General features: G+C 47.9%; 1 protein-coding gene across 5 annotated transcripts in view; it reads left to right on the top strand.

Moving 5' to 3' along the window:
• NLN (neurolysin) overlaps nucleotides 1-16,217 on the top strand; it is a 120,950-nt gene extending 104,733 nt beyond the window's left edge. For 4 of the 5 annotated variants that reach the window (XM_073584226.1, XM_073584225.1, XM_073584223.1 and 1 more), the window contains exons 12-13: nucleotides 14,197-14,333; nucleotides 15,718-16,217. In XM_073584226.1, coding sequence (XP_073440327.1) covers nucleotides 14,197-14,333; nucleotides 15,718-15,849 — 269 coding nt within the window. In that variant the 3' untranslated portion in view covers nucleotides 15,850-16,217. Of the gene's footprint in view, nucleotides 1-2,805; nucleotides 3,027-14,196; nucleotides 14,334-15,717 lie in introns of those variants that run through there. The other variant, XM_073584227.1, reaches the window with a different exon arrangement.
• The last annotated feature ends 10,188 nt before the right edge of the window (nucleotides 16,218-26,405 follow it).

The raw sequence follows: 26,405 nt of genomic DNA, 5'->3' as shown, positions 1-26,405 counted from the left end.
ACCGATCAGTCTGATGGCGCTAATCTGCATCAAGATCCAGTAGAATTTCAGCATGTGTTAAATTCCAGTTTGTAATCGATTTTTACCCTATTGCAAAGAGTAAAATCCACTGGATATACTCTCATCATGAATTAACGTGCTGGAAATTTAAAATCAAAATCACAGATCAGATTACGCTACAAATTTTTCATCAGTATGTGGATGAGATTTGGTATAATATCATCCACGTCTCTGTTAACCGTAGTATGCTGCAGGTTGCCTGCTGGCAAATCTGTACAGTAGGATGTGTGAATATACTATTAGATAATAAAAATAAATAGGGGAAAAGTGTATTTTTTTCAGGGTTTTTTGTAACATAAATAGTGCCCTATTGCTTTTGCATTGTGTTTTCTCCTGCCCTGCTGCTGGGGCTGAGATTTAGGCCCTAGTTCCTACAGTGAATATAACTGAACTTTCCACACTTCTGAGTCACAGAAGTCTCAACCGTCCTCATCGATCATGGGATCACTTTGTCCGAGTTAGAATCCACCAGGACACTTCCGGCTTTGGTATAAACTGTGCACATTTAGCTCTGTGGATTTAATGTTCAGGCAGATGGTTACAATATACCAGGTCTGCTTTCTCTATGGGGAGGGAGTCTGGCTGTGCCTGACAGCGGCTCCTCTCTCCTGCAGCTACACAATGTCCATGTAACAGCAGACTCTGATGAAACATCTTTCCGGACTCCTATGCCAACCAATGTCTGGAACGATTAAAGTGGTGAACATATTTTTTTTTTCTTACTTAAATTCATGCAGTTGGGGCGAAAAATAATTTTTGCAATTAGGATTCATTAAAAATGTTACACCATTTGCCTCCTGTAGCCTTTAGTCCATGCAATGGCTGCTGATGGAGGAGCACATGACCAGACCTGTCTATCTCCTCTAATAGAAAACCTCACATGAGAAAGGTGCTTTTCTATTGGAGGAGGCTGATGGACAGGTCTGGTCACATGCTCCTCCACCAGTAGCCATTGTATGGACTGGAGAGCCGAGCTGTTCATTGAGAAATAATGTCAGAACATCTCTAGCACTCAGAACAATATCAAAAACGAAGTTGCTTCCAGAAATATATTCATTTATTTCATCTTTTTATTTCATCTCTTTATGCACTGGGAATTCACAGCCAATATATAAACTTGTACAGCAGAGTATTAAAGCCCAACGTTTCGGCCCATCTGGCCTTTATCAAGGGTTAATTCTGCACCTTGCCATACGTGCACGTAGTGAATCCCAAAGATTGGCTGTGAATTCCCAGTGCATAAAGAGATGAAAGAAAAAGATGAAATAAATGAATATATTTCTGGAAGCAACTTCGTTTTTGATATTGTTCTGAGTGCTAGAGGTGTTTTGACATTATTCATTCTATTATTTTCCTCTGAGCACCACTCTTTGCTGTGCCCCTTTTTTTTTTTTTTTATGAGTGCAAGTAGGACCTTGATTCCACATTTTTGTTCAATGAGAAAGGCGGCACTAAGGCCTCTTTGACACTTCAGTTTTTTGTATCAGTTCAAATCTGCCAAAAAGTCATACAAGCGGATCCGTTGTTAACTGATGTGAACGGATGGCACAGGATCCTTTTTTTAGACAGATCCTGAAAATGCGGAAATTTAAAGGAAATGAGAGAGAGAGAGAGAGAGATATGTTTTGTCCGGCACCCAGACAGAATTTCGGGTTAAATGAGTGTCTGGAGGATCCGCCAGAGACAAAAACGTTACAAGGTCCGTTTTGAAATCTTTGAGGATGGTGACGGACAGCAACTTTTGGCGGATCCTCAAAAAAAACGGATGCAACGGACAGCAATCCGTCACAATCCGCCATTAATGCAAGTCAATGGGGAAAAAAACGGATCCTCAAAACAAATTTGAGGATCCGTTTTTTTCAAAACCTGGCGGATTGTGACTGATTGTAAAAAACGGAAGTGTGAAAGAGGCCTAACAAGAACAGGGGGACCTGCAAAATATATATACTGTATGTGTATGTAATAGATGGGATAATACAGCGGCTATAGGAGGCAAACGGTGGCACATTTTTTATGAATCCCAATTGCAAATATCATTTTTAGCCTTAATTATGTGCATTTAAATAAAAAATAGAATTAGTCTTACCGGTAATTCGGTTTCTAGGAACCTTCCACGACAGCAGCATCGGAGGATGTCTCCCCGCCCTAATGGGGGACAGGAAATGCACAAGAGGTTAAATAACCCTCCCCTTCCTACTACCTCCAGTGTTTTTTCTGTACACAGTAGCATGTATAGTTACCACCAAAGTGTAGGAATCATCCAGTAGAATATCAGATAGGGAGGGAAATTAGTGCTGTCGTGGAAGGTTCCTAGAAACCAAATTACCGGTAAGACTAATTCTATTTTCTCTAGTCACCTTCCACGGCAGCAGCATCGGAGAAATACCAACAACTAATTTCTTAGGGAGGGACAACAGCCTGCAGAACACGTCTGCCAAACGTTAAATCCCTGTTGAAATTTAGTCTATAGTGTCTGGTGAATGTATGGACAGACGACCAGGTGGTGGCTCTGCATATCTGCTTCGAAGATGCGTTCCCTCTTTCTGCCCACGATGTTGCTACTGAAAGAGTAGAGTGGGCTTTCAACGATGTAGGAGGGGAAACGTTCTGTGACGAGTAGGCGAGGTTGATCACTTGCTTGATCCAATTTGCGATTGTATTTTTTGCCGCCTTTTTGCCTTTATTTCGACCTGAAAACTGAATGAATAAATTCTGGTCAATCCTCCAACTCTCCATCTGCTGTAGGTAGAAGAGAACTACTCTGCGGACATCGAGGGTGTGGAACACTTCTTCTTTCGTGTTGAAGGGGTTTGGACAGAAGGAAGGCAATACAATGTCCTGGAACCTGTGAAAGTTCGAGACTACCTTAGGCATAAAGGAGTTGTGGAAGACAGTGGTTCAAATGGCTTGAAAAAGAACATATTGTTCGATACGCGTTGCTGTGTCTTTCCGCTATGATGAGGCATGTCCGTTTATCCTTGTTCTTATGCCTTGAATAAATTTTTCTATATTTGGAAGCTGGAAACTTTTTCATTATTGGTTCAAATGGCTCGCTGGTCAGGCCCCTGAGAAGTCCCAGGGGGAATATGGCTACGGAGTCTGGGACGGATCCTAGACGCTAAGGTCATGAACCGTTTGACCCATCGATGACTTGCCAGGTCCTGGTCGTAGAATGAGCTAAGGGCTGAAACCTGCACCTTTAAAGTGCTGAGTGTGAGTCCCAGATCCAGCCTGTCCTGAAGGAATTCTAAGATTTTGCAATATTAGGATGGAAGGGATCTGGAAAATTTGGGGAGCACCAAGATGAGAACTTCTTCCAGACCTTACCATAGATGGCGTTAGTCACTGGTTTCCTAATCTTTTGTAGGGTTTGGATTACTTTTTCAGATAGGCATCTAGCCTTTAGGATTCTGGCTTCAGTAGCCAGGCCGCCAGGTTCATTTTATGAGGGTCTGTGTGCAGTAGAGGGCCTTGGCGAAGAAGATTGAGTCTCTGGGGCAGAAGTATTGGACCTTCCTGAGCCATGTTTCGAAGGGCTCCGTACCAGCTTCTCCCTGGCCACAAAGGAGCCACCAGGATTGTAGTAAGTTTTTCTGCCCGTATCTTCTGTAGAGTTCTCACTATCATGGGAACCGGAGGGAAGGCGTAAGCTAGATTGAAGCACCAAGGATGGGAGAAGGCATCTACTTTCCATGCTCCGTCGGTGGGGCTGAGGGAGAAAAATGTTTTCACCTTCGTATTTTTACCACTGGCAAAGAGCTCCATCTCGGGATGTCCCCATCTTGAGACCAGAGACAAAAAGACTGTTTGGTTTAGGCTCCATTCCCCAGGATGAACATCCCTCCTGCTGAGGAAGTCTGCCTCCACGTTGTCCGACGCCCTTAGATGCACTGCCGATATGGACAGTAGATGTTTCTCTGCCCAAGAAAAGATTCTTGCAGCCACCTATTTTAGGTTGTAAAATTTCGTGCCTCCTTGGTGACGGATGTAGGACACTGTAGTCATATTGTCTGAGCAGACACGTATATGATGATTTTGGACAAGGGTGGATGCTGCCTTCAGCGCTTCCTCTACCGCTCTTAGTTCTCTCACATTTGAGTAGCTGGTTCTGACGTCTGGGGGGCCATGCCCCCTGGAAGTGATTTCTCCACTATAGCACCCCAGCCTCTCTGACTGGCATCTGTGGTGATGATTTTCAAGGGAAGCTGATCCCAGCTGACCCCCTGCTGGAGATTCTGGTGGTTCAGCCACCATATGAGAGATGCCTTCACATGACCGGGAAGAGGGGTTCTCCTGGTCAGTGTATTCCGGTGTTTCCTTGATCACTGGAGTACAAAGGACTGAAGGACCCGAGTATGGGCTTGGGCCCAGGAGACGGCTTGGATACATGCTGTAAGCAAACCTAGCATGGACATTGAGTCTCTCAGGGTTGGCGCTTTCTGGGCTCTGAACTTGGAGAGTCTCTGAACCAGGTCGAGTTGTCGTTCCTTGGGTAGAAAAGATGTTCGCTTTCTTGAGTCCAGGAGTATCCCCAAGAACTTTTTCCTCATTGAGGGATGAAGGTCTGATTTCTCAAGGTTGGGGATCCAACCCAAGGATTGTAAAATTTCTAGAGATTTCCCTACATCCTGGTTCAGGCGAGATACGGATGGAGCTATTATTAGAAGGTCGACTAGGTATGGGACAATGCAGATCCCTTGCTGGCGAATGAAGATCATTGCCTCTGCCGTCACCTTGGTAAATACACGAGGGGCTGATGACACTCCAAACGGTAGGACGTTGAATTGGTAATGGTTGACCTGGGACCCCTGAGATACCGCAAACCTGAGGAATCTCCTGTGGTCTGGATGAATCGGGACGTGGTAGTAAGCGTCCCTCAGGTCTATTGTAGCCATCACCCAATCTTGTCCTATGAAAGGGATTGCTGTCTTGACCGACTCCATCTTGAATCGCCTGTACTTCACCACTTGGTTTAAGGGCTTTAAGTTTATAATAGCCCTGTGTTTCCCTGAGGGTTTTACGACTACGAAGAGGCGAGAGTAGTGGCCTCTGCCTACCTCCTGATGTGGGACTGGGGAGATCGCTCTTGTTTGCAGAAGTGTTTTTCCAGGTCACCACCTGACAGCACGCTGGAGGACGTCCTTCTTATCCACGGTGGGACAGGAAACCACGGGAGTTCAAAAGGACCATCCCCTCACCACCCTTCAGTGTTTTTCCTGTCCCACTGCGGATAGGAACGACGAGAGAGGATCCGACCGTTCCAAGCAGATGGTGAGGATCGGGGGGCCCAGCCTTTCCCTTCCCACCTCAAGAATTCTGCAAGCTGACACCCACCTGAGGGTCCCTCAGCATACCCAGTGTAGCACTGCTCCTGGGAGATGGGGTTGCTTCCCCTGGAAGGGGGCTCTCGACTCCAGGCGTCGCCTCTGATGTCCCTCTGCCAGGCCGCCTCTACAGAAGCTTCATCTCGTAAGCGGTCCCGGCAACACATCGCCGCCGCAGGGCATCCCCGCAGGCCAGACGCGGCATCGGATCCGGGCCACAGCCAGGCGAAGCGGGCAGATCGTGGCCGGCTCAGGAGGGCCGCGCCTCTCCGGGTGGTGGCGGCGTCGCAGGCCCCGGCGCCACTTCGGGGTCGCCGGAACCACGTGATTTCCGTTTTTTCGGCCGGCTGGATTGTGACCTGGGCGACCGCGTCACTTCCGGGGGCCGGCTCGAGCGACTGCACCACTGCCGGGTAGCAGTTCATTCACGGCCGATTTCAAACTGAACCACGCGCTCCCGGAGCTTGTAAGCAGACAGGCGACGTCTCCTCCTGGAGGATCTCGGAGCAGGTCGGACATCGCGGCGTGCCAATCCAGGTGCGCTGACCAGCGGCAGGCGGAGCCACAGCCCCAGACAGCCATTCGTACAGGAACATGGCAGATCAGGCTAAAACTGAGACGGGGCCGGAGAGCCAGGGTCACGTGAGTACCTCACAAAAGGTTACTGCAGGACCCTAAGTAGGCAGATCCCACAGGACACATATTCTATGTATTCCAGGGGACCCCAGCGGAGAAGGAGTCTAGGAGGAAGGAGAAAAAGTGCCCAATTTGCGCCAAAAAACTAAAGGACACATGGCAAAAGCCCTTATGTGACGCATGCACCAGACGCATAGTGGGGGATGAGCAAGCCACTATCATGTCTAACATGAGATCCATTATAAGGGAGGAGGTGCAGGCTTCAGTATCAGGCCTGAGATGCCCCCAGACTCCGCAGCCAATTCCCCAGGTATCCGGTAAAAGGCCAAGGGAGTCGGACTCCTCATCGTCGGAGGACCCGTCCGAATCAGGGCTAGACGAGGAAGAGATGAGAGAACCCACAGAGAAGGGGAAAATACACTCACTGGCCACTTTATTAGGTACACCTGTCCAACTGTGTGTTAAGACTTAATTTCTAATCAGCCAATCACATGGCGGCAACTCAGTGCATTTAGGCATGTAGACATGGTCAAGACAATCTCCTGCAGTTCAAACCGAGCATCAGTATGGGGAAGAAAGGTGATTTGAGTGCCTTTGAACGTGGCATGATTGTTGGTGCCACAAGGGCTGGTCTGAGAATTTCAGAAACTGCTGATCTACTGGGATTTTCACGCACAACCATCTCTAGGGTTTACAGAGAATGGTCCGAAAAAGAAAAAAAATCCAGTGAGCGGCAGTTCTGTGGCCGGAAATGCCATGTTGAGGTCAGAGGAGAATGGGCAGACTGGTTCGAGCTGATAGAAAGGCAACAGTGACTCAAATTGCCACCCGTTACAACCAAGGTAGGCAGAAGAGCATCTCTGAACGCACAGTGCGTCGAACTTTGAGGCAGATGGGCTACAGCAGCAGAAGACCACACTGGGTACCACTCCTCTCAGCTAAGAACAGGAAACTGAGGCTACAATTTGCACAAGCTCATCGAAATTGGACAGTAGAAGATTGGAAAAACGTTGCCTGGTCTGATGAGTCTCGATTTCTGCTGCGACATTCGGATGGTAGGGTCAGAATTTGGCGTAAACAACATGAAAGCATGGATCCATCCTGCCTTGTATCAACGGTTCAGGCTGGTGGTGGTGGTGTCATGGTGTGGGGAATTTTTTCTGGGCACTCTTTGGGCCCCTTGGTACCAATTGAGCATCGTTGCAACGCCACAGCCTACCTGAGTATTGTTGCTGACCATGTCCATCCCTTTATGACCACAATGTACCCAACATCTGATGGCTACTTTCAGCAGGATAATGCGCCATGTCATAAAGCTCGAATCATCTCAGATTGGTTTCTTGAACATGACAATGAGTTTACTGTACTCAAATGGCCTCCTCAGTCACCAGATCTCAATCCAATAGAACATCTTTGGGATGTGGTGGAACGGGAGATTCGCATCAGGGATGTGCAGCCGACAAATCTGCACCAACTGTGTGATGCCATCATGTCAATATGGTCCAAAATCTCTGAGGAATGCTTCCAGCACCTTGTTGAATCTCTGCCACGAAGAATTGAGGCAGTTCTGAAGGCAAAAGGGGGTCCAACCCCTTACTAGCATGGTGTACCTAATAAAGTGGCCAGTGAGTGTATATCTCTTTTCGTCCGGGGATACGGACGAACTGCTGGGTGCAGTAAGACACACTATGCAGATCGAGGAGCCCCCAGAGACACTATCGGTACAGGACGAGATGTTTGGGGGGCTGCGGTCGCAGACCTCGATGGTCTTCCCAGTTAATACGCATATACGAGCGATGATCTTAGAGGAATGGGAAGAGGCGGAGAAGAGACTCACTGTCCCTAGAGACTTTAAACTTCGCCTACCATTTGACCCAGAGGAGGTCAAGGTCTGGGAGGAAATCCCAAAAATAGATATCCCAGTTGCAAAGGTGTCTAAAAAGACAGCCATTCCCTTTGAGGATTCTTCTAATCTAAAAGAGCCCAAGGACCGGAAGGCGGACGGCCTCTTAAAAAGAGCCTGGGAAAGTTCGGCCGCGGTCATACGGACAAATATAGCGGCAACATCTGTAGCACGTTCAATGCACCTCTGGATAGGTGATTTAGAGGAGCACCTTACAGATAGAACCCCAAGGGAGACTATTCTAAAATCCGTTCCCTTGTTAAAATTAGCCACTGGGTTTTTAGCTGATGCCTCAGCGGAGACCGTCAGATTTACGGCCAGGAATCAATTCCTGACCAATGCGGCCAGGAGAGCCATCTGGCTAAAGAGCTGGTCAGGGGATATACAATCCAAGAATAAGCTCTGCTCAATCCCTTTTTCTGGAGGCAAGGTCTTCGGGCCTGTTCTTGACGATATTTTAGAAAAAGCCTCTGATGAGAAAAAAGGGTTCCCGGAAGAGAAACGCAAAAAATATCAGCCCTTTCGTAGACCCCGTTTTAACCAAAGAACGAACTACAGAGGGAAAGGGAAAACTGGAAGATGGAGCTACCCCAAAGGGGGAGAGAGCAGGGGTAGAAATAGAGACACCATCTTCTCCGGGTCCGGGTCAAACTCCCGTAGAAAATGACGCCACCAGAGTAGGGAGGCGATTGCTCGGGTTCCTAGGGAAGTGGCAGCAAATTTCCAGCAGCCCCTGGGTGCTACAGGTAATCTCTCAGGGGTACAGGATAGAGTTCTACTCCCTCCTTCCAAGCCGATTTCTGGTATCCAGCTCCCACCTCCATTCTGCCTCCCCTATGTGGTTGGACATTCAGGACCTCCTGGCGATGGCCGCATTCATCCCAGTACCCGCTCAAGAGGAAGGCAGAGGGCACTACTCAAGCCTCTTCTCGATAAAAAAGCCGTCAGGAGAATCCAGAACTATAATAAATCTCAAACCCATAAACAGGTGGCTAAGATACAAAAGGTTCAAGATGGAATCAATAAAATCCACGATTCCCCTCCTAGGGAGGGGGGTGGTAATGTGTACTCTAGATTTAAAGAGTGCATATTACCATGTTCCCATCCATCCAGACCATCAGAGGTATCTCAGGTTTGCAGTCAGGAAAGAGGGCAAGATTTATCATTATCAGTTTCGCTGCCTCCCCTTTGGTTTAGCGTCGGCCCCAAGAGTCTTTACGAAACTGATGGTAGAGGTAGTGGCCTACCTAAGAATCAGAAATATCATGGTGGTCCCTTACCTAGATGATTTCCTCATCATAGCAGATTCGGTGGCCCAGCTCAGACTCGACTGTCAGTCTTTGATCTCCACGCTGCAGAGCTTGGGTTGGATTATAAACTGGCAAAAATCAGATCTAATACCCAAGCCAAGGATAAAATTCCTGGGAGTAATGCTAGACTCAGAAGAGAGAATGTCCTACCTTCCAGAAGAAAAACAGACCAGCACGAAGGAAAGGATTCGCCAGTTCGCAAAACAACAGGTCTCTATCAGGGAGGCCATGAGAATTCTAGGCCTGATGACGTCCAGTATTCCCTGTGTCAGATGGAGCCAGTTCCACTCTCGAGATCTACAACAGGCAGTTCTATCTTTCTGGGACAGAAGACAAAGCTGGTTAGACAAGAAGATCCGATTGTATCACTGAGTCAGGAATTCCCTGGGGTGGTGGACCGTCCCGAAAAATCTACGTGCCGGTGTCTCATGGATCCAGTCCCCGGAGGTCATAGTCACCACAGACGCAAGCCAGCAAGGTTGGGGCGGACACGTCCGAGGAAGATACTATCAGGGACAATGGGGTCGGGAGGACAGCATGGAGTCCTCCAACTTCAGGGAGCTTCATGCGGTATGGAAGGTACTATGGTCCTCCCAGTCGCTGGTGAGAAACAAGCACGTCAAGGTACTGTCAGCCAATACCACGACAGTAGCTTTCCTTCATCACCAAGGCGGTCCAAGACACCCAGGACTACAACGCCTAGCCAAACAGATCTTCAGGTGGGCATAAAAGAACACCCTCTCGATCTCAGCAGTGCACTTAGAAGGCGACAGAAACCAGGTGTCGGACTTCCTCAGCAGGAGAAGAGTCGTCGCAACGGAATTGGAGTTGAATGACGAGGTATTCAACAACCTATGCAGCCAGTAGGGAACACCGGAGATAGACCTCTTCACAGTCAAGCAGAACACAAAGGTCAGGACCTTCTACTCTCTGAACCCTCTGGGGAGCCCAGCAGGAATCGACGCCCTATCACAATCATGGAGCAAGGGCCTGTTATACGCCTTCCCGCCTCTCGGACTCTCAGCAAAATCAACGAAGACAAAGCCAGAGTCATACTAATAGTTCCATTCTGGCCGAAGAGGAGTTGGTTCCCCTTGCTCAGGAAGATGACAGAGGAAGATTCTACCAGAAAGAAGGGACCTCCTCCACCAGGGTCCGGTTTAGCACCAGAAGCCAGAAGCACTCCAACTGTCAGCCTGGATCCTGAGCGGCAGGTCTTAAAATCAAGGGGCCTGTCAGACGACGTCATCTCTACCCTGCAGGCGAGTAGGAAACCTGTAACCGCCGCGATATATAACAAGATCTGGAAGAGATTCTGCAGCTTCTGTGGAGAGACGACAGTTGAGACTGACCACCCCAACATCCCAAAGATTCTGGACTTCTTACAGGCAGGGTTCAAAAAGGGCCTTAGACCCAGTACACTAAGAGTACAGATCGCAGCCCTTAGCGTGTTCTATGACTGCGCCTTATCAGCACACCCTTGGATAACCCGTTTCTCCAGGGCTGTTCAGAGGCTAAAACCCTTAATAAGGAAGTCTGTCCCCCTCTGGGACCTTAACCTAGTCCTCAATGCACTATGTAAACGCCCATTCCAGCTAGTGGCAGACATAGGGATGGGTAATCTCTCGATTAGAATGGCATTTCTAGTAGCAATCTCTTCAGCAAAGAGGCTAGGAGAACTCCAGGCCCTGTCTGTCCAGGATCCTTATCTACAGGTGTTTGACGATAGGTTAATCTTAAGACTTGACCCGGCTTTTCTTCCAAAAGTTATCTCAGATTCAAATATGAATCAAGAGGTGGTACTCCCTTCATTCTGTCAGTTCCCTAAGAATAAAAAGGAGAGTGCCTACCATAACCTAGATGTCAGGGAGTCAGTACTCAGGTACCTAGACGCAACCAGGCCTTGGAGAAAAGATAATAATCTCTTCGTTCCATACAGAGGTCTGAATAAAGGGAGAAAAGCGTCTAAAACCACAATCGCAAGATGGATTAAATCCACAATTAGTCTAGTCTATAGGACACAGGGGCAGAATCCCCCAGGGAACCTTAAAGCCTACTCAACTAGGGCCATAGCCACGTCATGGGCAGAGAGGGGGGAGCCTCGGCACAACAGATCTGCAGGGCCGCGTCCTGGTCCAGTCTCAGTGCCTTCTCTAAACACTATAAATTAGATGTGGTATCCATACAATTGGCATTTGGCAGAAAGGTACTCCATGCAGTAGTCCCACCCTAGGACCAGTCTCCTTTGGTACTACTCCAGCGTGCTGTCAGGTGGTGACCTGGAAAACGGTAATTAGACCTACCGGTAATTGTGTCTCCAGGAATCCATCCTGACAGCACTGTTAGTTCCCTCCCTATGATATTCATCCTTACTATTGTGATGTAACATGTGTATGAGGAAATTTTGTTAAATAAAAATCTTCTTGCATCCATCCAGACGTGTTACTTTGAGAAATCACTGAAGGGTGGTGAGGGGAGGGTCCTTTTGAACTCTCGTGGTTTCCTGTCCCACCGTGGATAAAAAGGATGTCCTCCAGCGTGCTGTCAGGATGGATTCCTGGAAACACAATTACCGGTAGGTCTAATTACCTTTTTATGTCTGACAGCAAGGATCTCTGGAGGTGCGCCTGTAGAGAGGTTATTCTCAGGCATTGAGGGGGAGGACTCTCAAATTCCAATCTCAGTCCATCGTGAATGGTGCGAAGAACCCATTGGTTTGAGGTTATGGACTGCCATTGATCTATGAAATTCGAGAGTTGGCCCCCGACCAGAATATTGTCATTGTTTGTCCGTAGGGTTTTGCTGTTGCTGGGGGGCCAGAATATTTCTGCCCTTACCTCCTTTTGGATAACTCCACCGACCCGTTTTGCCCTTCAATTTAAAATCTCTCTGGGAGGACTGGTCACAGGTGGAACGAAAAAATCGTTTCCTAGGCTTCCTTTGTTCTGGAAGTGACTTCTTCTTATCCGTGGCTTTCTCCAAGATATCATCCAGAGCTGGCCCAAACACATAATTCCCCTGGAAGGGAATCGCACAGAGTTTTGTTTTTGACGTAAAGTCTCCTCCCCAAGACTTCAGCCACAGTGTTCTCCTGGCTGAGTTGGAGAGGACTGCCGACTTTGCTGCTACTCATATGGATTCCACCAAGCATCGGCTAGGAACCCTTTTGCCTTTTGTAATAGTGGAAGAGAGTCATGGATTTCTTCCCTGGAGGTTGCCTGAGTGAGGTGGTCTTCCAGTGTACGCAGCCAGCGGAATAGGGACCTGCAACACATGTAGAGGCTATATTGGCCTTTAGCAGGGTTGTGGATGCATCCCAGGATTTCCTAAGTAGGCTCTCAGTTTTCCGATCCATGGGATCCTTGACCTGAGATGAATCTTCGAATGGAAGAGCCGTTTTCGTAGTCCCCTTGGACACCTGCACGTCCACTTTAGGGACTCCCCATAGGGAGCAATCTCCCTCTAAGGGAAACCGATTCCTCAGGTCTGAGGGAATACTAAGTCCTTTCTCGGGGAGGGCCCATTCCTGCAAAACCAGGTTTCGGATGTTTTCGTGAATGGGAAACCCCTTTTGGTCTTTGAGCTTTAGTCCCCCATACATTTCATCCTGAATAGAGCATTCCACTTCCGCCTCCTCCAATCCCATGGTGCCCCTTACCATACTAACTAAATCCCCGATGTCCTCAGACGAGAAGTAGTATTTCTTGTTATCGGGTTTGGGGGCGGAAGTGGAACTCTCATTCTCCCATGCATCCTCTGAGTTAGAGGTATCAATTTTGCCCGAGTCAGATTCCACAGGGGCCGCTTTCCTTTTCCTAGCAGGAGGGGGCTGTGGTGTCGGGGCCTGGGCAACAGCCATCATAGAAGTTTGGACTTCTTGTTTGATGAGGGTTTTTATACTGTCCTGTAGGGAGGGCTGCTCTGCACATATTGCGTCATCCGTGCAGGGCTGACATAGTTTCTTCCTATGTGTTGAGGGAAGTTTGGTACCACACACACACTTGCGGCTTGGTTTCTTTATGGGGTCAGGGGCCTTGTCTCCCTAAAACAGAGAGAGAAGGCATGCTAAGTCACCTCAGAGACCACCCAGACAGAATAAAGGGGGACCCACCCCGCTACTTACAGTAGCAGGGTGAACGCTGGGCTCCGCAGAAGCAGATCGAGAGGGCTTATCACCATCCATGGTCAGTCTGTCACAGTCACCAGTGCCGAAATGGCCTTACCTGGACGCCCTCGACCAGGGTTTTAATAGCCGAGGTCCATCAGCGTGTTCTGTGCTACTCCTCCCCTGGTCCACAGGTGGTGGTAATCTAGATCACCCCTCCTTGTGGCTGATTCTGCAGCTGTCCGCGGTCGTCCCGTCCTCCGCCCCTCCTGGGGTCGCTGGTTCCGCCCCCTTAGTCCCGGTTCCCTTTGGTGGCCGATCGGTGGGGGGGGGCATGGATTAGCTCAGGCCCGAGATGCCGCCAGCCCCTATTGGCGGCCTCCATATTGGCCGCTTAAGCTCTCCACCGGAACCCTGGGATGGTGAACCGGAAGTTTGGCACCGCGTCACTTCCGGTATGCGCCAGCCGCCGTGGGGAGGACGACGCCGGGGAGCTCACCGAGGACCCCGGCCGCACGTCGCCACCTCGCTTTACCCCACTGGGGGGGGGCGCAGGAGAGGCGGGTGGGGGTCCCGAGTCACACTCTTGTGCATTTCTTATCCCCCTTTAGGGCGGGGAGACATCCTCCGATGCTGCTGTCGTGGAAGGTGACTAGAGAAAAATATATATAAATTGTCCCCAAAGGTGGGCAACCCCTTTTAAATAAATATTTTTTTATTTGTGTTGTAATGAATAAAACTGTTTTAAATAGAAATCCCCTGACACTATGCAGAGAATAGCAGCTCCCAGTACGTAGCAGAGGAGAGGTCTGCTTGTGTTTCCACCTTGATCTGATTTTTGGAGTCTCTGTATTGTAGGTACCAACATGCCGGCTACTTTTGGTCACTTGGCCGGGGGATATGATGGCCAGTATTACGGCTACTTGTGGAGTGAGGTCTACTCCATGGATATCTTTTATAGTTGCTTTAAGCAGCACGGAATAATGAGCCCAGAGGTAAGTCTTATTACGTTCCTTAAAGCAAGGAGAAAGCATCCTTGTCCTGCAATAGACGGTTTCTTCAATGACATTTCACTTGAGTCATCTTCAACAAAATCAAAGATAGACTACAAATCCTTTGACAATTGCATCTAGCCATGATACATCAAAAAGGGTATAAATGGAGAAAGGAACAATTTCTGTTCATTGTTTTATTATCTTCTAGATTCCAAAATTCATGTGCTTATCCCCAAAGCAAAATGATGCTTATGGAAAAAAAAGAAGTTATCATTAAGTGTCGTCTGTCAGAACAAAACGACTGATCAGACCAAGCACAGGCACTCGATGCCAAACAGTTCAGCGAACCTTTCCACCTACTTGATTTTTGTCTGTTGGTGGAGGTTAATACAAAACGAGTACGTGGGAAGGTGCACTGAGCTGCTTGGCCACAGATGCACCTTTGCTTGGTTTGAACAGATGGACTCCTTTTTAAGGAGCTTTTTGAAGGAAGTGAACCCCTCCATATATGCACTATTAGGGAATATGGATCTCGGGGGGATGGGTTCGTCAGCAAGGAGAGGAAAAAAAAAAACTTCCTGCATTACATGGCCACACATACATTTTAATACCCGTCATGTTGTTCCACATTTTTCCTGCACGGGGCCGCACCTGATCTCCCAATCAACTGATTACTATGCAGTCTCCTTGGTTCTAGAGATCAGCCCAGCAGCAGAGATTTTTTCAGTGGCTGAAAAAAGCATTTCCGCAATCCTCTTGTCAAGTTGGACTTACTTGATGGATGACCTCCCACCATCAGCCTTAGGCGGCATTCACACATCCGCGTGTCACAGTCCGTGCTCTGATTGTCCGATGGTCTCCTGACCCGATCTTGACAGCCTCCTATACCGTGTGTTTGCCGCTGTGAATTTTGGGTCAAGAGACCCACGGCCAGTCCGTGCTTGGACTGTGATACTTGGACGTGTTAATACGGCATTTATGTAGCACCTCCTCTCTCTTTTACTGACAGGTCTCTCCCTGTGTGTGTGTATAGGGTGACCTGCTTCTTGGCCTAGTCGTTGTCATCTTGCCAGCTGGTAAAAGTTTATTTTCTTTAAAATACCGCAGCTTTTCAGAGTAAAACATGCACATCCATAATAGCTTCAGGCTGCCCTCCGTTTGGGCAGCATGAGCCAGCTGTCAGGTTCCCTTTCACTCCTTTTACCTTGATTCACGAGGGTTTTCTTTATCAGTGAAATGTGTTATTGGAAGAGGAAAGTGTCATTAAGGCCATTCGGAGATCTCCTGTAGACCAATTAATCTCTGCCACCTTTCCCCCTCCATTCTCACTTGTGCCTGCCCCGTCCACACAAATATATTACATGGTTTTCTTTCTCTCCTCTAGATTGGATTGAAATACAGAAACCTTATCCTAAAACCCGGAGGTTCCGTAGACGGCATGGATTTACTGCGAAAGTTCTTAGGTCGTGAGCCAAACCAAAAAGCTTTTCTCTTGAGTAAAGGACTGAGCCCTTGAAATAATATTCCGCCTCACTGTGTTTTCTAATAGACCTTTTGAAAATGAACAGTTTTGACGACGTGCCAAATCATACACCAAGGTGTTTTGCAATGTTATGCCAAATGTGTCTCGAGGCACGTAAAGTGGTCAATTTCTACATCATCTGTAGTTTGTAGATGAAAGGTAGAACAATCAGGTTTACGTTTTCTACAAAACTTCACTGCCCCCGCTGCGTGTCTTACAGTCCAGCAGGTAGAAATGACTCGACAGCTGGACTTTTTATTTCGCTTGTCGTTAAGCTTTTGTGGTAAAAAAAAGGAAAATTTCAATAATAGACTGTTAAGAAGTTGTAGCGTGATTTTATAAAGTGCATGTGCGTACTCTCACCTGTGTGTGGCGTATGAGGAAGTTGCCTAAGGTTTATGATAATTTAACATGGGTGAGAAATGTCTGATCACTGGGACCACACTGCTGGGACCCCCACCAATTAATAAAAGGGAGGTACCTAGCATCTGATATCTTCTCGGTGCACAACCAAAGTAAGGCGCCCAAGCAGGGACCCTACATGAGCTGTTATCTGCTGTCTCTGCCAGTCCCACAACTCCAGCAGATTCTTTTTACTCGAGGCTCCACTGATTGGTAGCCTTATGTAATTGTATAGTATTTATGCTAGTTTGTGTATTGAACTGACTGTGTAATGCTTAATTTGTACCGTGGTGGTGCTGTAGGGAAATTGAGCAATTGCTGTCAGGGTTCCTCACACAGTTGAGCTGACTGCTGGGAAATTCAGCAGCAGGACAGCAGGTGATAAGCTTGCTTTCAGATATCCTTTACAAAGGACCTTTTACCACTTTGAGCAATATAAACTGGCTACAGGAAGAAAATGAACTTTATTCCTCCCACGAGCCGCCAGCTTTCAGTCATACAGATGTATCATCATGGCTACAGTCATTGCTCATAGCACTGTGAGCAGTGGTTGTAAGCACATCCCTGTACTTTGTCTGACAGCCGGCTTAGCAATACATTAGTGCAGAGCCAGCTGTAATGTCAAAGTGCTGGAACGTGCCTACAGCTGCCATTCACAGTGCTATGAGCAATGACCGTAGCCGCGCCGGCACGTCTGTGTGACTGAAAGCCGGCGGCTCTCGGGAGGAATAAAGTTCATTGATTTCTCAGGTGCCACACCCTCAGTACAGTGGTTACGCACCAACATAATGCTATTTACTTTTAGACTAACCCCATATCTGCAGGTTAATAGCATTGTCAAACATGACTGGTTCCCCTTTTAAGCTGCAAGTCGTTAATTGGTTGTCGCATAAGCAAAATATATCGCCTGTCCAAAACATAGAAGGTAACTGTGTCAACACTGGTAGTCTGACCATAGATCATGGGATCTAGGGTTCCAAAGTACCTGTGTGAATGAAGCGTTACTGAGCATGTGCGACCACTGCTCTATTCACTGCCTCCCCGGAGTGGTAGTCGCACATGCTCACAACACAGGAAACTTTATCCTGCCTTTATTTGGGAAGACTCCTTTAGTTTCTTAGAAACAAAGAATATGTCCAGGAAAACATTTGTAAATCATGTATTTACAGGTGATTTTCTTCTTTGACACAGCAGTGCATGCATTTTAATTACCATTGTGATAACCAGGACAAAGAATTTGCCCTCATATATTTGGAATTGAATTTGTAACTCGCACAGCTCCTCCTAATAAGATCTGTACTCTGTGTGTTGGGAAACGCCTGACACTGTCATAGACGCTTCAGTTACTTGAGTTAAGTTGGAGGTCACACACTGAAGCCAAGTTGTGTTGGCCGTGTATGAATATTTCATTCTGAACTCCAAAGTCCCCAAGGAGCGGCTGGCAGACACAGACAGGGTTGTTCAGATTTATGTTCTTCAGGCCGGCCAAGGGGGATCTGTTACACCTCCGACTTCCCAGGAACAACTGGGGAAGGTTACATGACAGGCTGGATTTCACTTGATTTATATATAGTTAGGGATAAAATAAGATTTCTTTTGATACACATGATATACACAGATCTTGTACTTATTCTCTTATTCTGTACTTATTCTTATTCTTATCTCCACCTTTAATTAGCATCTGTGTAATTCTTTAACAGTTTACTATTATTTTTCAGTTTATTCTGTGTATTGAGTGGAGCAACATCTATTGTTATGTGGAAACCATCAGCAAGCGTTATGGGGAAACAATCAAAAAGCAGATGAGGACTGATCTTTCTCCTTCTCCTCACTGGGGGACACAGACCATGGGTTTTAATGCTGCTTGCCACTAGGAGGCTGACACGAAGTTGAGACAAAAAAAGTTAGCTCCTCCTCCCCAGTATACACCCTCCTGCTGGCTCTCAGTGAACCAGTTCTTGCTTAGTGTCCGTAGGAAGCACACTGGTCTGGTCTTCAGACCATTTATTATTTTACTTTTTTGTCATATTTGTCATTTTTTATTTTTTCTCATGGATAACAGGGGCAACAGAACCTTTTAAGGTTCCGATTTCCCCAAAACCAACAACAGGCGAGCACATGCAAGAGTCCCTCCACGTATCCTTTCCTGCAACGTGGGATGCCTGAGCTGATTTAAGGGCGACGGGTCCTTTGAAGGGCACCGATCTCCCCGCACCGACAGACGGATGAACACATTGGGTGTCGCCTTCATATATCCCCTGCCGCAGCCAGGCCTATGCCGGACAACCAGCCTGTTCCCATCCTAAAGGATTGACCCCAGAGGCCCCATCTATGGCGTCCGAGCAGCCCCCAATGCACAACCACTGTTAAAGCGGATGATACAAGGAGGCAGATGGTTCCTCTCCACCTCCCTGTCAAAGGAATCGTGGATAGAGAGTGCCCTGCACCGTCCAAGCAATGCCGCAGCTCACCTCAGCAACTGGCAACTGTGTAAGGAGTCCGAAACCCATGCCTCTTTCCCCGCCGACACCTTCGGGCTCTGGAATTCCATAGGACCCGACACCCAGTTTCGGTAACACCTGCAGGATCCGGTAAGATTCGGGTTATTTTGTGGCAGGAGGGCCCGGTAGCGGGTTTCGGTAGGTCGTGATGCCAGCGGGGACCGGAGAGGATTACAGAGGCTCTGCAGCCAAAATTTTTTTCCTCAGATGCACCTCCGGGTGCACGCCGGCCTAAGCCAAAAATTTAGCCCCCGGCTTTTCAACAGCGTAGGCCGCATCCTGGATAAACTCCGCCTCCCCCTTCATTGGCTCCGCCCATGCAGGCACCTTTCGTTTGAAACGAGAAGCGCCCATCAAGTTCTTGGTGGCCATTTTCTTCTATAGGCCGCATTCTCACAGGATCCGCCCCCATGTGTTGCCAGTCCACACCTCGTATTCGGCGCTTCTCGTTTGTAACGAGTAGTGCTCTTCAAGCTCTCGGCGGCCATATTTTTGGAGACCTGAACTGTCGGAGGACTCCGGATGCAGCACCTGCCCTGGAAACCGGACCCCGGGGGGATAGGCACCCGGCCTACTCCACAAGGTTTTATTACTGCGCGCCTGCCTGCCACTTAAGCTCCCCCCGCCTTCTCAACCTGGCCGCCGCTGCTGTCGTCTTCACTGCTGTCCGCAACCGTCCACAGCCGTCGTCCTGACTGCGGTCCTCTTCCCCCTCCGCGGCTGTGGTCGTCTCTATTAAACTGCAACAGCTGATCCAGTACAGCGCAGAGGACCTAGGTAAAGGAGTTTCTGCCCTTTTTCCCATGGCAAGGATGGCTGTCCTTCCTTACTCCCTCCCTGCCCTTCCCTTATCCAGTGACTGTTCCGCTGACCAAAGTGCAGCCGCACCTCATCGTGGGCTATTGCGACTGGCCAGTCTGTGTTACCATCTGGCGCAGAATTATTAATTCCGCAAAATCCCCAATGCAGTCTAGGGCCCACCGCTACTGTACTGACTCAGCGAGAACCCCTTTCATGGATCATCTGCACTGGGGTAAAGCCTGGACGGCACCCGATATATATCTAAATTTAAATAAATATATTAGTCCTTCCATACATGTCTATCTGTAAAGCATTCAGAATGGATAGTGCCCTCTGGGATACAGTGCTTGCCTTGGCAGCACATACACTAGAAATTGTATGATACCCTGCACAGGGATGGCATGCACCGTTCCTCTAGGCAGTAGAGTTGTTGGCTGAGTGGTTAAGTTACTGGTTTATGGAAAATAATACTTCAGTTAAAGCCCTCGGTTCAGGCTTCTTATGAGCCCTGTGACTCAGCCACCACTGAGTCCAGCATACTTAGCCCCCCTAAGGGGCTTCGTTACTGGCGCAATCCATGACTTCTCTTGCCAAAGAAATTTAACACTTCTGGGATGCCTCTGCGGATCCTAGCGTTCGCAAGATCGGCAAAGATGGATTCTTTTCCTACACAGGAGCTGTCGGCTAGCAGGGGCCGCAAGCTATCGAGAAACTTACCGGCGTCTAGATATCGGATTTGTAGTAGTTACCCGATCATTCCAGTGTTTTTTCGCTACAGTGCGTTTAATCTCTCGCTCCACAGGTTTGCTTTCCGGAAGATAGCGAATTTGTTTTCTAAGGAAGTCAACCAGACGCTGCTGGTTAACAAGGACTCCGGTCCTGTAACGGATCACTCAGCATCCTATTATGCCCTGAAAGGGCATTTATCATTCATCCAGAGATTCGTGTTATAGCCAACTGGCTCAGGAAACGTTGGGTCACATAACTCACTGTGAAAGGCCTCTAGAAGTGAGGACTCCCCCGTCGTAGACTGCCAGCACTTCGACTGACATCTAGAACCCTTCTATCCGGACCGGATAGACCATCGATTAACAGCTCTCGGTCCGTCAGATGGCGTATCTGTGGCTCCGTCCTGTAGACCACGGAACAGCGCTCTTCCCTCTTTGAATATGGCTAGCTGCGTTGCGCTATCAGCCATACCATCACCATCAGTAGGGCATTGGGGTTCAGACAATGGGAAAGCGGACTGCGCCCAACAGGGTCCCTGACCATTTTCCTTACCATAGGCCCAAGCAGCAATGTAAGGACCCTCCTATAGAAGTTTCGGATCTGTGGGACCTAGGTCTCTCACATTTTCCGCTCAGTGATTCTTAGCGTTATCCTCTGGTACCGCCAATATAGACGGCCGCCTATGTCGGGGCCGTCAGACTGCTTTTCAGCTGTTCGCATTGAGCGGACATGAGACCGGGTGTCTTCTGGATACAGGATTGTTTGTTTTCCCTTACGTCCTCCAAAATGTAGGCGCCTGGCCAAAGCCTTCTTTCTGACTCATGGACCCACCGCCAAGATGGCGTCGGTCCGTTTTCTATCAGCTGGTCAAGCAGTTTTGGGCTAGAAATCCTTCTCTGTCGGCCGCCAGTGCTGCCTGTTCCCGCGGGTCTGATAGTCCTCAGGAGAGGTCATTTAGATCCCTCTCTCCAAACAAAAAAAAAAATCTTTCTCCCTAGCCAATGACTAGTGGCTGACTGCTGACGCCAGCCTCTTTGGCGGGGCAGCAGTCTCTCTTGCCATCTCTCTTTTCTTCAGAGACGCAGGTCAGCCTGGGAGTCAAGTCTTGAGGTGATGTTCTAGTAATCAGAGCATTCCCGTTAGCCATTATCTTCTTTCGGGTGTCCCCATCAGAATTCATAGTATTACACCAAAGTTACGGCGTAAGACAAGCTTTAGAAGGGTACCCGCAGCGGAACGGCCTTGCGTGACGTAGCCCCCCACATCCTACAATGGGCAGACGTATTTCTCGGTTATTCCGTGCCTTGTTTTTTGGCTTTCTTCACTTCCGTCGGTCATCAGAAGGACGAAGGAAAAGGGGGTTGTTTCTCTCCAGTAATCCCAGTTGCACTCCCTTACCTCGAGAACGTGGTGCATGAAATCTTCTACTGGTCGTTGCCACCATCTTCAGGCGTCTATCAGATATGTTTCACTGTTCTCCGAATTGTCACCAGAACACACGGGTCTGGTGTTTATCTCGTTCATCTCGGGCAACCTGAGCTCTATCTTCGCTTTTCTCTGGTGTTTCCTCCACATGGTGGTGCGTCGAGGGCTTAGGTTGCACCAGTGTCGGACTGAGGTGCCAAGGGCCCACCAGTAACATTGACTTTGGTGGCCCACTTTTTCACCTGCATACAAATATTACATGACCCTCATTCACAAATGTACCTAGATCTCTATATAATAAGAAACTGGGAAGTTTAGTTAATGGATGAGACAGTCTTTTCTGTACAGAGACAATCAATGAATTATGACAAGTACTGCCCATACAGTAAGCATTGGGGGCCTAGTTTTGCACAGGGGCCCACCAGTGGATTCCCCTGTTCACCCGTGGGCCAGTCCGAGCCTGGGTCGCACCCATCACCCCACCTGAACTCTTTCTTGCACACAGTGCACGGATCACGGACGTCTTCTTGTCTTTTCCGTCCTTTTTTCCTCATTTTAGGTTGTCCCCACGCTGTCTTGGAATTTAGTTTTTGGCACTCAGCTCTTTAAAAGGACAGAGTTTGGCTCAATTTGTCTCTATTCTAACGGAAAAATTGCTCCTAAGATGTATGTTAGACGCCCGGAATGTTAAATTGGGCCTGGGTGCGCTTTATCATGCGACATTTGAGTTGTCACAGGACGCCTAGTTGGGAGTTCTGTCTCAGAAGGTCGTCCATCTTGTCGGAACTGATGGCTCTATGCTGGTGAACTTTTTTGGTTGTTTTCCTTTTCTACCTTTCCGCCAGAACACGACGGTCACCAGACCTCCGTTTCATCTTCCTATTTTGGCGAGGAATTCTTGTTTGCCTCTTTTGGGCTCATTACTCGTACACCGGGTGCATATACCTATGCACACCCTGCATGCCTAAGGCGCCTCAAGATGTACGTTCTGTAGTCTGTTCCCTCCTGTAGGCCACTTCAGAGCCACAATAGCTAGGGAAATCCTATCGGCTACTTAGGAGTAATTCACGTCAGAAGCGTGTCCATCCCAGTAGGGTTTATGGTTTTTCAGCGCATGGTCTGAGAGACCTGCTCTGCATGGACCAACGGCTCTCAACGTATGTCCTGAGGTCGACTGTCTCCTGAAGACCACTTCAGGGCCACAATAACCATGGAAATTTGCTCGTCTGTACCGAAGTTATACCACATCAAAAGCGTGCCCATCCCAGCAGGGAATGGGGCATATTGGGACAGATTCTATGTAGTTTGATGTCTGCCTTCTGTGTCATCCGTTTTCGGATGCAGACAAAACATGTTCGCTGGGCTGCAAGGCTGTGATTTAGTTCCGCCCGTACGCATCTTCGAACCAATAGTTACACTCTGACTTCCGTGAGCACGGGCCTTCGCAGATGCACTCTGCAAGAGACGGTAGTACATCTTTACACAGTCAGTATATGGGATTCTATCTGTTATATTGTTCCCCACCCATGTTCTGCTTTGGGACGACCCATGGTCTGTGTCCCCCAATGAGCCGAAGGAGAAATAGGGATTTTTGTGTACTCACTGTAAAATCCTCTTCTCCAAGACGCTCATTGGGGGACACAGCACCCACCCTGATTAGTCTATCGACTTCTGCTTGTCCAATTCACTCGATGTAGTGCTCGTTAATACTACGTGAATGATCGTACTCTGATATGATGTTAATTATCTCCTTGTTATGAATGGGTCACCGAGGAGGATAACAGGCCCAGGCTAAGCCACAGAAAACCAGAAACGTTAGTAACTAAGCGGATTGCAGACCCCTGATCCTGTCCACACAACTAGTAGTAGCCATGGAGTGTACCTACGATGATCCTAGACGCCTCGGCACAGCCGGAGAGCTAACTAAGCCTAAAGCAAGAAAGGGGAAATCTAAACTGCCCGGAGCAGGCCCCAAAGGAATAGATAGCCTCCAAACATATATTGTCGGTGAGACAAGATGAAAACACAAACGCAGGCAGGAAAATAGACTGAGCAAATGATGGGGCCCACACTGACTAGACAGGACAGGAAAGGAAAGACACTGTCTGCAATCACGCAAAAAAAAAACCTGCAAAAAGTCCAACAATCTGATGGACAAAAACACTGAAGTCGCACGATTTCACCCTCACTATATATCAGCACTCTGGTATATTCTGAAAGTAAAGCAAAAAGAGACCAATATAACAGGGGACAAAACAAACTGGCACAAGCAGTAACATATGGGTGGTGATTCAGCACAGCCGCAGCAGGAGCTGGCTGACCCGCACAAAGCAGAGATAGACAAAACCAGATCAAATGCAAACAGAATAACAAATGAACCACTTAGCTGAACCTTGCAGGGACAGAGCAGTAGACTTCAGACCTCAGGAGGCACAGGAAGGAAATCACCAGCAGGGATAGAGGGAGTCAGCTGTCTTAAATCCCAATCTGAAACCCCAGATCCCCAATCGTCTTCCTCATTATCAGGTGGCAAGCCTCTGTCAATCAGTTCAGCTCCACTACCTCTAGTAACCACCAGAGGGAGCGGTGAAAAGCACGAACCAATCTTTCGGCATGAATGTCAGAAGCAGAGACCCAAGAATTATCCTCCTGGCCATAAGCCTTCCATTTGACCAAGTACTGGAGTCTCTGTTTAGCCAAACGAGAATCCAATATTTTCTCTACCTCATACTCCAAATTACCTTTAACCAATACAGGGTCCGGAGGCGCCGCCATGGGAATTACTGGTTCCACAAACATCTTCAACAAAGATTTATGAAACACGTTATGAATCTTAAACGTAACTGGAAGAGCCAAACGGAAGGAAACGGGATTAAGGATTTCTAAAATCTTATAAGGTCCAATGAATCTTGGCTTGAATTTTGGAGACGCAACTTTCAAAGGAATATTCTTTGAAGACAACCAAACCATATCACCCACTTTAAACCGGGAACCAATGGTCCTATGCCGGTTTGAAAACCTTTGGGCTTTTTCCTGAGATTGGGACAACTTATCCACCATTTGGTCCCAAATCTGCTGCATTCTCTCTACCACAGAATCCACACTTGGGCAGACCGAAGATTCCACCTGCCCTGAAGAAAATCGAGGATGAAACCCAAAGTTACAGAAAAAGGGTGACATCAAAGTGGCAGAACTAGCCCTATTGTTTAGCGCGAATTCGGCCAAGGGCAAAAATGATACCTAGGATGAAATGCTCAGAAATTCCCCGCACTTCAGCAGCGAGCTGCTCAACACGATCAGTCTCCACTTAGACCAAAAATATCCTCCTGCAGCCCCAGGAAAAAAAAGAGGAAAAAAATATTTATAAAAAAATCTGACCCTTTTTTTTTTTTTCAATTCTTTCCTTCTTTAGAGTACCCTAGAGTCTACAGTTTGGCTGGTGATTCTGTTATGAATGGGTTACCGAGGGGGATAACAGGCCCAGGGTAAGCCACAGAAAACCAGAGAGGTTGGTAACTAAGCGGATTGCAGACCCCTGATCCTGTCCACACAACTACCAGTAGCCGTGGAGTGTACCTACGATGATCCTAGACGCCTCGGCACAGCCGGAGAGTTAACTAAGCCTAAAGCAAGAAAGGGGAAATCTAAACTGCCCCGGAGCAGACCCCAAAGGAATAGATAGCCCCAAACATATATTGACGGTGAGACAAGATGAAAACACAAACGCAGGCAATCAGATCAGCTCCACTACCTCTAGTAACCACCAGAGAGAGCCCAGAAAGAAAACTCCCAACCCTCCGTCAATCTGACCAGCTCCACTACCTTCAGTAATTGCCAGAGGGAAGCCAGAGAGAGAATTCACAACAGTGTATACTGCGGAGGAGGAGTTAATTTTTTTTTGTCTCAACTTAGTGTCAGCCTCCTAGTGGCAAGCAGCATAGCACCCATGGTCTGTGTCCCCCAATGAGCGTCTTGGAGAAAAGAATTTTATGGTGAGTACACAAAAATCCCTATTTTCCAACTCATTTAATCAACAGTTGATGGACATTTGTTATGTGGCCATAATTAGATCATTAAAATAGGTGATCTCATAAAGTTGACTCTTGTCCATTTTTCCAGCTAAAGGAAAGGGAATCTGTCAGGAGGTTTTACTATGTCACCTGACAGCAGCATGATGTAGTCACTTAGATTACTGGGTGCATCAGTTGCGATGGTCAGTTTTCTCTGCTACAGATGTAGCGGAACTTTTAATGTTGAGATCTGTATTACCCTGCCCATAACAATGACTGGGGCTGATAATCAATGTTGGGAGTAGGGTTGGACTAGGAGGCACTGGGCCAGTTGTCCTGTAGTGACAATCTGCTGATAAAATAAAATACTTATTGTATTGAAACAGCAAAACAAAAAAACATTTGTATTACAGTGATCTACTTAGCACAGCTGATTGGCTGACTGGTGTCTTTACCCTACTCATGCGCAGCATTGTTCATACTTTGAATAAGTGTACCATGCATCCCTGGAATGCATTAGACCACCTGTCTGCCTTTTACTGTTTCTGTATGGATCTTGGAGGGGATGTATTAGTGAGGGCCGTAAGTCATCAATATCAGATCAGTGGGGTCTGACACTCTGTTCCCCCACCTATCAGCCATTCTTAGGTCTGGCGCTGTTCTGCATTTCTTGGCAGCGGCC

The sequence above is a fragment of the Dendrobates tinctorius genome, unplaced genomic scaffold (assembly GCF_039654945.1).
Source record: "Dendrobates tinctorius isolate UK_male_01 unplaced genomic scaffold, ASM3965494v1 ptg000083l, whole genome shotgun sequence".
In the NCBI taxonomy this organism is placed as follows: Eukaryota; Metazoa; Chordata; class Amphibia; order Anura; family Dendrobatidae; genus Dendrobates; species Dendrobates tinctorius.
Note: the sequence above shows the minus strand (reverse complement) of the source record. Positions and strands in the feature narration are given on the sequence as shown.